At 38.4% G+C, this 13,006-nt stretch overlaps 1 protein-coding gene across 2 annotated transcripts in view; it reads left to right on the forward strand.

The window, feature by feature from the left end:
* The window catches only part of LRP6 (LDL receptor related protein 6), a 127,108-nt gene that overhangs the window by 68,457 nt on the left and 45,645 nt on the right, over window positions 1-13,006 (forward strand). For both annotated transcript variants that reach the window (XM_080572851.1, XM_080572852.1), the window contains 2 exons: window positions 5,713-6,109; window positions 6,611-6,782. In XM_080572851.1, coding sequence (XP_080428977.1) covers window positions 5,713-6,109; window positions 6,611-6,782 — 569 coding nt within the window. The remainder of the gene's footprint in view (window positions 1-5,712; window positions 6,110-6,610; window positions 6,783-13,006) is intronic.

Raw genomic sequence — 13,006 nt, forward strand, 5'->3', positions numbered from 1 at the left:
TTTCAGAAAAGGGTGATGGTTTGGAATAAAATCGGCTATTTTCCTAATAACTGATAATACTGACTTGATTGTTCATGTCTTAGCTCCTATCCCCCTTGTGAACCAAAACAGTCATTTAACTGAGATGTGGGCTTGCAGCTTACACTTAGCTGCCTCATTTTCTTTGTGAAAGTTTTGTTGTTTTTTTTTTTTTTTTTAATCCCTCAAAGAAAGAGAGACAGAATAACCAGTTTTCATGGCCAACTCTATCAGCAATGTCCAAAGAACAGAGTCCTGTCTTAGCACGCAGTCCCTTCTAGCTTTTACCTATGGGGCTTTTACCTAGGGCTTTTACCTATGTACCCACATTTTTATAGAATAAAGCAGTTCAGTTGGAAGGGACCTAGAAAGATGACCAAGTCCAACTGCCTGACCACTTCAGGGCTAACTAAAAGTTAAAGCATATTACTGATGGCATTGTCCAAATGTCTCTTGAGTACTGACAGGCATGGGGCATCAACCACCTCAGTAGAAAGTTTGTTCCAGGGTTTGACCACCCTCACAGTCAAGAAATGTTTCCTAATGCCCAGTCTGACCCTCCCCTGGTACAGCTTTGTGCCATTCCCTTGCATCCTGTCAGCTGTGACCAGGGAGCAGAGACCAGCACCTCCCTGTCCACCTCCCATCTTGTAGGACATACTTGGGATTTCTCTTTTTCAGTATTATGGGCACCACTGTTCTTCTGAGCTTGATGGTACTACATTTAAATGACCTGTTCAATAGTCATTTTTTATAACAAAAATTAGGTTACTCTTCCAAGTTTGTCTTTTGTATCGCATCCTTATTAATATTCAAAGACCTCTCTGTCCCTGTGCTCAGCTTCTGTCTTTGTCCGTACTGAATTTTACTTCTTTATTTCCCATGCTTGCTATTACCAGTTCAGACCTATTGTTTGTGCTGAGAAAAACAACGGTGACTTCAGCTGAGCAAGGAGATGCATGTTTCCTCATGGAGGGAAGGGGGAAGCAGTGTTTCAGACTTTCATTGAAGCCTTGCTGTGGCCATCCCGGTCTCTTTGAGGAAGAGAGGGTCTTTATTTTGCCCATTGGTGCTCACAGTGTATTTTCCTTTTAGACCTGGGGGTAGTAGCTAGAAATTTGCACTGGGCAGTCCTAAATTGCAAAAGGAAATTTGCTTTGCCTGGAATAGCAGGGATCCTGATTTCACTGCGCGGATCAAGATGTTAATTTAATATGCTAGCTCTTTTATTTCTTTTAAAGTAGAGAAAAAAAAAAAAGATTCATTTCAGATATGTGTTCTTTTGCCTTTGTAGTGATCTTTTTTTTTTTTGTCATCTACTTGAAAAATCTATTTGTTTGTATTGTATAAGGAACTCTCTCTCAATAATGACTTTGCAACTGGGACAAGACATATAGAAAATAAATTTTTATTAGTCAAATGTGTGATAACTGTATTGGGGATTTATTAATGATTTTGATTTATCAAGTACAGAGAAATTATTATGTATGTCCTAGGTTTAGCAGTTCTTATGTATGGGTTTCTGTACATGTGTTTGTGTAGCATCACTAGCCTCAGCAACCACTGATGGTTTTAAAGTCCAATAACTCACAAATGACCAAGGCCTTATATCACTGGAAAGATGTAATAAATTGTAAAGGTTGACAGAACATTAGACATTGGACTTAAAAGCTACGTTACTGCATAAGTCTGTATACTTGCTCTGTTTCCTCTTCTCTTCCCCTTCCCTTGACTTCAGCTAGCACACAGATGTAAATTATTTTGATTTTTAACAGCGACTTTTTGAGGGAAGTATTAGTTCTAGGACTAATGTAATGCACCATCCGTGAGCTTGTAATCCCAGCTTTCAAAGTGCTTAATAAAAGTAGGCTTAAGTTCTCAAAAATATGAGTCTGGAGTAAAGCTTTTATGTTCATATTTAGATGCCTTAAGTAAGGGGCTTGGTTTTAGAAAAATTGCTAACTATTCTGAATACCCCCTGACTTTATGCACTTCTAAAAAGAATCTTGGTACCTAATTGGAATATTTCATTAAAGTTGTTTGGGATTTTCTGTTTGGTTGGTTATTTTTTTTGTTGTTTGTTTTTATAAAGTTATGGGTTGCTAAGATCACTTAGGATTGATTGTATGGCAGATCAGCAAGGGGGTTAAGCAGAAAGGCCTGACTTTAAATGTGGTATGGTCTTATGCAACGTAGTTTACTGTGTTTGCAGGGAACATTGCACATGGTGGTTTGAATGCTGTGAGCACACGCCATGGCACATCAGGTGGTCTGTGCCCTCAAACCCAGCACTGAGTTCAACTTGCACTTCTGTCTACAGGCATGCTTTTGTTGGGTGCAGTGTATACAGATCTCCAGTATATGTTCCGGAAAAGAGAGCAGTGTAGGCAGCAAATTCTGCTTCAAGTCCCCTGAGTGTTTGTCTGGAAGGCTTCATCCTTTTTTTGTATGTGCAGTACAAGGTGTCCAGAGGAAAAGTACCTCAGGTCTGCATGTGCATGCTGAAATCAGAGTGCTGGTTGCAGCCTTGGTGCACCTTTTGGAAGTACATTTGAGCCAGTTGAGGTTTGAGGTAGTGTATGTTTTTGTGGCTGATTCCAATCTCCAAGTAAGTGCTGATAAATCAACAACAACAAAAGGTTTGCATGCAACCTGTATTGTTTTTTTCTGCTTTTTTGAAAAATTTGATTCTGTACTTCTGATGTGCTCCATCATCCTCATCATGAAAGGCAAGATTTTCTTGAAGAGGCAAAGTGAAAATGTCTGGAGATCCTCCTGTCGTATTTTAGCTTTTGTATCATAGCTGGGCTTTGGAATAGATGTCAACAAAACTGACTGATTCTGCCATGTCCTTGCATCTTTGAGTACCTTGAGTAGTTTTCTGACTGGGAATCAGTGCCCAGCCAGCCCAAACGTTTTGCAACTGCTGTTTGCCACAAGTTCGAACAGTTTGTTTTAGTTCTCAGACGACATTTTCCTTGACTGTGCTAACAGGTAGTAAGGTAATCGTGCTATAAATGTGCCCAGTTTTGCATTTGCTTTTTTTTTTTTTTTTTTTTTTAACTATCATCAGGGCAAGCCTAGAGGCATTTCAAGTGCTTTTTCTGCAGCCTACCTTGAAATGAGAGGTTTCTCTGCTGCTCAGTTTGTCTTTACTGAGTGGAATGGCTGGTGATCTACTAAGCAGCTGAGGTGTCAGTTTGCAAATGGGTGTGTAATAGCTTTAAAGTAAGCTTTAAACTTTTTATGGGTTGATTGGGGTAGGGGAATGTTAGATACAGACCATGAAATTCATAGCTCAGGGACCCCATGTGCAACATGGGTTGACTGAAAGGCAATGATTTCCTGATGCTGAATTAAGGCTTAGACACAGTCTGTTATTGGACCAAACAAAAGTGTTGCGACCTGAAAGCAGGATACTGAAGCTGTTGAAATGGCTTCTCTTCAAGAACAATTGGAAGGTCAGCTGGTCAATTTTAAGGGTGAGCTTCTGCAAAGGCATAGTTGTACTCAAGCCAGTCTTTCTTGGAAATTGGCAGTGGTTCTCCAAAATGACTGTCAACTTCAGATAAAGCACACAAATTACTTTTAAGTTATGCCTTGCACTTTTTATATATGATAGACTATGTTTAGCTTTCTAACTGTTTGGAAATCTGAAGTTACTGTGTTTACTCAACCTTAATTTTATTAGATAATGCAAAAGGGTATAATTGTTTATTATTATGACTATTACAGTTTTGTTTGAAAGGTAAATTGGTTAAGTGACGATGAAGTTGGTAAGGAAGTGCTAGAGATTTCTTACTTGAACCTGAATAGCTGTGCTTGGTTATGTATTAATACCTCATGACCATAATGCAGCTGAAGGCTTGGATCTTAATACCGCTTTGTTTGATATACTTAGTAGTAACAAATACAGATGTACATGTAGACTGCTGTGACAAGAATAGTTGCTTCTGTAATTATGAAAATCTTATTAACATGCCTGTTTTCTATTTACTATGTCACATGCTTTAAATTATTTTGGAGGATGCTTAGACATGTAGTTACAGGTTCCCTCTTCCTGATATTATTTATTGTGTAAGAGATTCATTAGGAGAACAATTGAGTAGTGTGTACATGTGTTTCTGAACACAAGGTATTTCAGGACAGAGGATCATAAAGCTGATCTTAATCCATTCTGGACTACCAAGCAGGAATGCTTGTAGTAGTAATCTCAACTTCAGTTGTTGAAAAGAACTGTTTCTAGCAGCACTGTGAAAGTGTTTTAGATGTTTTTAATGTGTTAAACTTGCTGTAAATGAAGCAATGGCTGCTTTGGCATCTGTCCAAAGTTTGGCATGCAGTGAGGTTTCATCTAGCACCAACCACAATTAATGACATTTCAAAAAAAAAAAAAGAAAGAAATTTGGCAACAGACATTAGATATTTTTTAATCAGCTACCTATTTCTTTTAGTAGCTGCTCTTTTAGTCTTCTAGCCTTTATTTATACCTTTGTAAAATCAAGACATAGAAGCATGAAAAGCATGTGGCTAGGTGATGGCTCTCTTTCACTGCATTGTTTTTACATTTTTCTTAAACCTCCCCCCTCACACACACACCCAGTCTTGTTTTTTTCCTCTGTCCTTGAACCTACATCAGCCCATGCCAAACCTTTCCCTTCATTGTTTGAGGAGAGCTGTCGCAACATACTTTCCCTGCATTTAGGATGCACACATTTTTTTACCTTAGCTCAGGCTTCCCTGAGGCCTGAGCTGCTCTTATCTCCCTGAGACTCCAAACTGATAAGATAATTTAATTGGAATGGGGTGTGGTGGTTGTTTATTCTTCATTACACTAAAATCTAGTGAGATAGAATAGAAAATGAAACAAGAATGAGTTAGAATAGACAGTAAGTTCATCATCGATCAGGTGCCCAGCACGTGTACCACTAAACAGCTTGTGTTGTCCTGTGTGAAAGCATCATCTGCAGTACAAGCTGATCTTAGCTGTTTATTAGGATTCTGACTTTTGACCTAAAAGCCAGCAAGGCTTTGATATGGAGTCATGTTGAGCTGAAGCACAAGATGCACTGTTATTTATCTTCATATGTTCAGGTAAGCTTGTTCTCAACAAGTCTGGGGAAAGCTGAATGCCCTCCTGCTTTATATTGTCACAAGGCAGCAGTCAGTTCCCAAACCTGATTCCTCAAATAGGAGTTTCTCAAAGGAGATGTACGTGTGGCGTTCTGTGTTAGTTACATTTTCCCCCTCTAAGGGTGTTGTTGAAATGTACAGCTTGTTTGTCACAGTTGTCCCCTATACCAACAACAGCAAATAGTAAATTCTTTTTCATCTAAGAGGCTGCAGACCATCTGTTATTTGCAAAAAATTGTAGCATATTCACTGCATATCTATTTCAATATGTTTGGAGGGAATTATGTGGATAGAAAACAGGTCCAACATGATACATTTTGGACAAGGAAATCACCATTGAATTTTCTCTATAAATACATTGATTACTTCTGCAGAAGAATAACCTCATGTTTGAAGCCTTTTGAATGGAGTTCTCTGCTGGTGCCCTTCAGTTTGGCTAGGCCCTGTGAAATCAAGGTAGCTAGACTAGCTTGCACCAAATGGTAGAAAATCAGGTTCACCATTTGTAGGTTTACTGCCCAGTGTTTGTAAGATGGTTGTGTTTTTGCCTTATGCATGTAGGTGCCACTGAATTGCTGCTTCTAGCCCGCCGGACAGATTTGAGGCGGATTTCATTAGACACCCCAGATTTTACTGACATCGTTTTGCCACTAGAGGACATCCGTCATGCCATCGCCATTGACTTTGATCCTCTGGAAGGGTACATCTATTGGACCGACGATGAAGTTAGGGCCATTCGCCGCTCACTTATTGATGGGTCAGGTAGCCAGTTTGTTGTCACAGCACAGATTGCTCATCCTGATGGCATTGCTGTGGACTGGGTTGCCCGAAATCTATATTGGACTGACACTGGCACAGACCGTATTGAAGTTACAAGGCTTAATGGGACCATGAGAAAAATCTTGATATCAGAAGACCTGGAAGAACCCAGAGCTATTGTGCTGGATCCTATGGTTGGGTGAGGACTGTTCATGAGCGTTTTTTAAATATCGGTCATATAAAGAAGATAAATATCTCTGTGTACCTGCATGCAGATAGTGGAATGCAATGATAAACTTCTTAGTCTTCAAAATGAAAATACTGTGCTCCTTTGAAAGTTAATGCTCTCAGGCAAATGCTCTAATGCTCTCTTCCAACTATTTAGCTTCTATGTCTTTAGGTTTTATTCTCTTATTTAAAACTTTTTTTGGGACTGTGTGGACTTTGTTTATTCTAGCTAATAGCATTTGTTATGTAGTCTTGCTCAATAGATTGATACAGTAGTTTTATGTAAAGGATTGGTGTGTTTACATGTCAATGCTACTTTCGATGTGCTGAGTATCGTTATTTAAGTAAGGAAACATATTTGGTACAGACACCGACTTTTCTGTGTGCTGTGTGGTTTCGGGGTGTGGTAGTCCAGAAGAAGCTATGTGAATATTCAAAGTTCTGGTTTAATAAGATTTTATTTCCATTGCAGGTACATGTACTGGACTGACTGGGGAGAAATCCCAAAGATCGAGAGGGCAGCATTAGATGGCTCAGACAGGATTGTGCTGGTAAACACCTCACTTGGCTGGCCAAATGGACTGGCACTGGATTATGAAGAAAGCAAAATATACTGGGGAGATGCCAAAACAGACAAAATAGAGGTTTGTAAATGCACCTGCATTTTTAACTCCCTGGAGTTACAGAACATTTTCTAAGTGTTTAAATTCTGATGTAGCTCATAAAGGCAATGGAATAATGATTGATTTCTTCTTTAAGAAATAATTCTTTTTTTTTCTGGCTTTAGGCAAGTTACTTGCTAGTCTTCTTTGATTTTTCTATCTGTAAGATAGAAATAATATCAATACATTAGATCCCTCTTTTTAAGAATGTATGATAAGGATTTGCTAAAGAAGTTGATTCTCAGGTCAAGAAAACTTATTGGGAGTAACGTTTGCAGGTTAAACAAATTTATCTGTTATTCTTCATGTTGCTCAGCTTAGATGCAAGTAGAACATATTTTAAAGAAATAAATTTAATTTTACATATAATTACCTGTACTCCCCAAAACCTTCTATACTTTGTATCTCCTTTGCTTTATTAGGGTTCCAACAAGGGGATAGATTTTGCATTCTTTCTGCTATATTCTTCTGACACTTATTTGAAAACTAAAATGCTGTTTTTCCTCTTCAATACTGAAAATCTTGTGTTTATTTTGTTATATATAGCATCTATGGAACATATTTGACATTTATTATCTCCTTGTCAGGCTTTGAGAAAATAAGGTTTAGTATTTGTTCAGTTTATTATCAAAAGACAATTCTGTCTGGAAGCAGGAGACTTGGCTAATATCTGGCACATAGTAACAATGCCTAGCTTTGCTATATCCTGGTAGGTTTACCTTCCTTGTTAAATTGCAACCTTCCTTAGTGAATCTTTAACATTATAAATATCTTTTAGCGTTTACCATGTTAGGCACAATATCTCCTCTAGCCTTATGACATTGTTTTATTTATTTATAACTTCAAATACGTCAATTGGAAGTCATAGTCTTGTCTTAGAAGGTCATATAACTGTTTTTTCTCCTTCAGATTCAAAACAACTCCGCTCCTGCAAGGTGATTTGCTTTGAAGCATTCCTTGGGAGAGCCTCTGGGAGCATTTCTTTTTTTGTCCTGAAAACAAGATTTATAGTCCATAATTCTATAATTCACCCAAATTTTTACCAGCACTGAGAAAAGAGGGTAAAAGAGACTAAGCTATGCTTAGAGGTTTATTTATAACAGATTGAGCAATTCAGCCCAGATACTGCCTTGGACATGAATGTATTTTGCAAAAGGAAAGTCAGGCATTTTTCAGACTCATGCTTGCTAAAACACAGATTTTTTTCACCTGTTTCAGGCTTACTCAGAGCATGGTTCCATATTCATTGGTAATGATTCTGCTCAGTGCTGGATCAGTTTGTGGTAGAAATTTTCATCTAGATCAGGCATGAGCTCACTGCTTCAGTTCCGTCAAACTGGCTAGAAATACAATATGTTTATGCCAACAATGTCTGTGGCAGGTCGGAAGATATCTGATCTGGCATAAATTCCAAAACTGTGACAATTTCTATTTCATTGTTTTTAAACCAATGTAAGCCAGCAGAATAAATTTGTCCCAGGTTTTCATGTAGTATCTAAGCAGGACATCTGCAGAATATTTATGATCTTCAGGTTTCAGAATTACTGGTTATTTTTTTCCTGTGAGGCTACAAGTGTTTGAGTTATGATTTTCCTGCTGCTGCTTTTATACAATTCATTAACTGCTGTGGCTTAATCCAGCAGGCACCACACAGACATTTGCTCACCTCTCTCCCTGCCCCTTAGTGTGTTGGTGGGAGAGAACTGAAAAAGGTAAAAGTGCAAGAACTCATGGGTTGAGATAAAGACAGTTTAATAAGAGGAGAAAAAAAATAAAGAATTGGTGCACAACACAGTTTCTCACCACCAGCCAAACCTTGCCCAGACAGTCCTTGAGCAGTGGCAGCCCCACTGGCCAACTCCCCCCAGTTTCAGAGCTGAGCATGAAGCCGTATGGTATGGGGTATCCATTTAGCCGCTTGGAGTCAACTGTCCTGGTTCTGTCCCCTCCCAGCTCTTGGTGCACCCGCAGCCTCCTTGCTGGCAGGCAGCACGAGAAGCAGAAAAGTCCTTGACTCTGTGTAAGCACTGCTCTGCAACAACTAAACATGTGAAGAGCAGCAGGGGTCCCTTGGGTTGTTCAGCCCAGAGCTGGGGAGGCTGAAGGGAGGGCGGGCAGTGGGACAGGCTCTCCAAGGCAGTGGTCACAGCACGGAGCCTGCTGGAGTTCAAGAAGTATTTGGAAAATGCTCTCAGACATAAGGTCTGATTTTTGGGTGGTCCTGTGTGGAGCCAGGAGTTAGAATCCATGATCCTCGTGGGTCTATTCCAATTCGGGATATTCTAGGAGTCTATGAACTAAAAACGTCAGTGTGATATCACCACTATTTTCATCCTAAATCTAAAACACAGCACTGTACTAGCTACAGTGAAGATAAGTAACTCTATCTCAGCCAAAACCAGGACATTAACATCTTATTAATGTGCAGAAAATCTTGAAAAAGCCTGGCTAAAACCTTTAAAGCAAGAGAAGAAATCTTGCAGCTTTTGTTTGCCATTTCTAGATTTTAGTTTTGTTTAAGTATTTGGTTTTGTTGTTTTTTATCTTTTCACTTTTATTGCAGAATGTGTCAATTTAGGGGGATGTGACAGAGGTCTATAAAATCAAAAGAAGTATGTAGAAGGTGTCTAGGACTCAGCCTTTTTCGATAGAAGCATTTGGGATTGATACAGACAGGTGTTAGGTACAAAACAAATAAAAGCAGGTGGTTCTTCGGACTGTGTGGTAAGTTGTGGAAACACCTGTGGATTTTTAAAGCTTACCTGTGTTATTGGGAAGACTAGGATATGTCTGTGGAAGGGAATTCCACCGAAATTTACTAATAAATAAATCTTCTTTCTGAACCACAATTCACTGAACTGTAAATTGTTGGAGAATCAAAGACTCTTCTTGAGAAGTTTGAGTTGGTTCTTTTCTTAAGCTGTTCTGTAGGTATAAGTTTTTCTTATTCCCTGAGACAAGATACCAGGATGGGTGGACCTTTGGGTTGACCCCATCCAGCCTCTCTTTGTTCCTGTGTTGAGGCCATTCTTCTATTTGTTGAAGCTTTGGAGAGTCTTTATTCTGTTAGTTTGTTGTATTACCCTGAGAAAAAAACTCATGTTCTTCTTTTGACATAATATTGCTGATTGCTTACCACACTTCAGAAGGATAGAAATGGGCTGAAAATTGATGACCTCTGATAGTGATAGATAGGAGTGCAAGTTCATTACAGCTGCTGTAATTATAAAAGCATGGAAAGGCTCTCTAGGATGAAGAGATGTTCATCTGAGAGAATGGTTCGGTCCTACTTAAGTAAGTTGTTTTTTCTCAAATATGCTAAGTAATGCAAATATAGCGGTAAGTCTCTTTATTGATTAATCTTAGTGAATTTTCCCCATGATCTTGTGTAGTCTTTGTACTCTTTTATACTAGACTGACAGTGTTATGGTAGGCTACAGAAATCTCAGATTATAATGACATTATCTAAATCTGTAATACCTAAAATATTACTAACATTTCAAGTCTTCCTTTTTCCTCCCACTGCCTTTCTCTCCTATGGCAACCACGAATCCTGAGGAGATTTGTAACACTTTCCCTGCCCTTCCCATCCTCTTTTTATAGCAGTTTAGTAGAAGATGCTTTGAGCTTCAGTAAATGTTTTAAACTTACGTTTGGGGAAAGTACAGTGGAGGAGGTGCAACAAAGAGGATATCTGTGACAGGATCAAAATATGAAACTTGGGATTGAACATGCAGATATCTGAGTATATGCCTGGTCCTTGCTTTGCTTGTATGTGTCTGTATGTATTTGGGATGAGGACTGGGGGAAGAAGCAGGAGAAACATGTTTGTATACCGAATCTATTGTGCTTAAGTACTGTTTCATATGTGATTTTAAACAGTCTTTTTTCCTTTTTTTCCAGTATGTACAGTTTTTCAGAACTATGATTTAATTGCAGCATTACTAAAATTAACGTTTCTTGCAAGCTATGTTTCTCGGTTTTTTGTGCCACATATGAGCTTTTATTATTTATTTTTTATGCACTGGTTCATGCTATGCTGTTCTGGATCCCCCAGACGATAATAAAGCATCAGCAGGGGTTAATGGAGACTGGTAGGGGGTACAGCAGGGAGCTTTTGTTCCCATTTTATCTGGCAGCCTGCAGCAGGCAGAAGCAGGCTGTGGCTCAACAGCTTCGTCATTTATCTCGGTCAGGTTTCACTGCTGATAAACTTCTATTGAAATGGATGGCTGCTATTGTGCTTACCAGTAGGGAAGATTTCTCATTGACTTGCTACAGGTTTAAAGCATTTTCCTGTCATGCTATGAGGTTAAAAATGTATGATCTGCTCTGTTGAATTGGTCTTATGTTTTCCTGCTCAAGTGAATATTTGTCTTCTGAGCACGTACACTACCTGTTTTAAGGCATAGGTTGGATATAAAATGGTCAGCAAAACCTCATATTGATAAAGCAATTATGAATGGCTGTGTGTCTGTGTGGTTGTATGGATTAAGAGGAAATAATTATGATATAGCTGATTTCTTACAATTTTTCAGCCTATGCTTCATTTTTCTTTATTCATCTTCTTTCCTATTCTTCATTCTCAGAGCCAGAGATGACACCCGCTTACACCTACTAGTGGTGAGTTTAAAGAAAGAATTCTCTGCCTCCTATACAGATGCAACCATTATAAAATGATTTCTGAGTGCAGCTCTAACTTAAAGTGTTTCTGCATTCCCAAATTTATTAGCCATGTCTAGCATTACTGTCTCTAATCCTCGTGATTAATATGGGAAGTCTTATATCCTGCTGTTTTTCAGCATAAGTACACACAAGCTTTCAGAACCCAGCTTTGTCAGACAACAGAAAGCGGATGCCACTAAGACTTTTTGAGCACAAAAATCTTGAACAGAGAAGACCTTTTTGTCTTTGACCCAGGAGCTAATAGCTTGGCATCTAGAGAATGCTCTAATTCACATTCTAATCCTGAAATTGCAGGGCTACATTTTCCTCTGATGACAGCTCCCTCAATTTTACCACCACCCTAATAAGGAAATTTTGTTTTCTAAACATTCACCATTTATTTTCCAACTGAGAGATTTTTTCATGTTCTGTATCTTTGTATTATGAAATGCTGATGTCTTGCAATCCTGATTATTAATCCTACCCTATCCACCCAACATTGAAACAGAGGTTTGAATATTGAGAGGCAGAAACTATTGAATTCCAAGCTGTTGAACACACTTGCTTTTGTGAACTTGCATTAAGCTTGAACTTAAAGTAGCTGAAGCTAATACTTGAAGTTGCTTTGCTTCTTAATTTTGGCCATAATGCATTGCCCACCTGGTTTGGGTAGTTGTGGCACATGAGAACTTCATTCAGCAAAGAACACCAAGTATGTGCTTTAGAGGGTATGGGAAGATCTCCCTCCTCCATCCAAGTTTCAGAAGTTTAAAGCTTACTTTGTCAGGGAATTTCCACTATTTCTTAATACCTGCTAGGCCTGCATTAAGAAATTGTTACTCTAATACATCTTTCAAAACTCTACAATTTTATTTAAAAATAACAACAACAAAAAAAAACTTTATATTTTGCATATTTTTCACTTGGGAGGTTTCTTCTGAACTTCTGAATTAACTTAGGGAAGAACTAAATTTCATGATGCAGTTCAAGCTAGGAAAACTATAATACAAGTAAATAAATAGCTACAGATCACGTACTTGTAGTCTCCTGACTGTTGAAGACTGGGATCCAATAATTTGAGTAGCCTCTTACCCTTGGACTGTAAATGTCCAACCAAGGCTTTCTGACACTGTAAGTTTGTTTAAAAAATAATAAAATATATATGTATTTTTTTTTTACTTTGGCTTTTGAGCATGGTGCTACACAATTGTCACTTAGAATTATACTTTTTGCAGCTGTTCAAAGTGTTTTAATGTAAAAGTTAAAAAAAAAAAAAAGCATTTAAAATATTCATGCCAGTTTAGATTTAGGAACATTAAAAAGTCAAGTTTTTATTGCCTTTGATAAACTGAGTATATTTGAATAAAACTGAAATTTGCGAAGTGATTATTGAGGCAGCCATTACAAAACACTTTGGTTGATGAGTTCTTAGAGAAGTCCCCATGGATCTGCTGTCAACAGCAGACTGTTCTTAAGGGAACAGATGAGAGGTTCCCAGCACCTCACAGCAGACAGAGGACACAGAGGGAAGAATTTTGGGT

Source organism: Anser brachyrhynchus (genome assembly GCF_964034855.1).
Source record: "Anser brachyrhynchus genome assembly, chromosome: 1".
NCBI lineage: Eukaryota > Metazoa > Chordata > Aves > Anseriformes > Anatidae > Anser > Anser brachyrhynchus.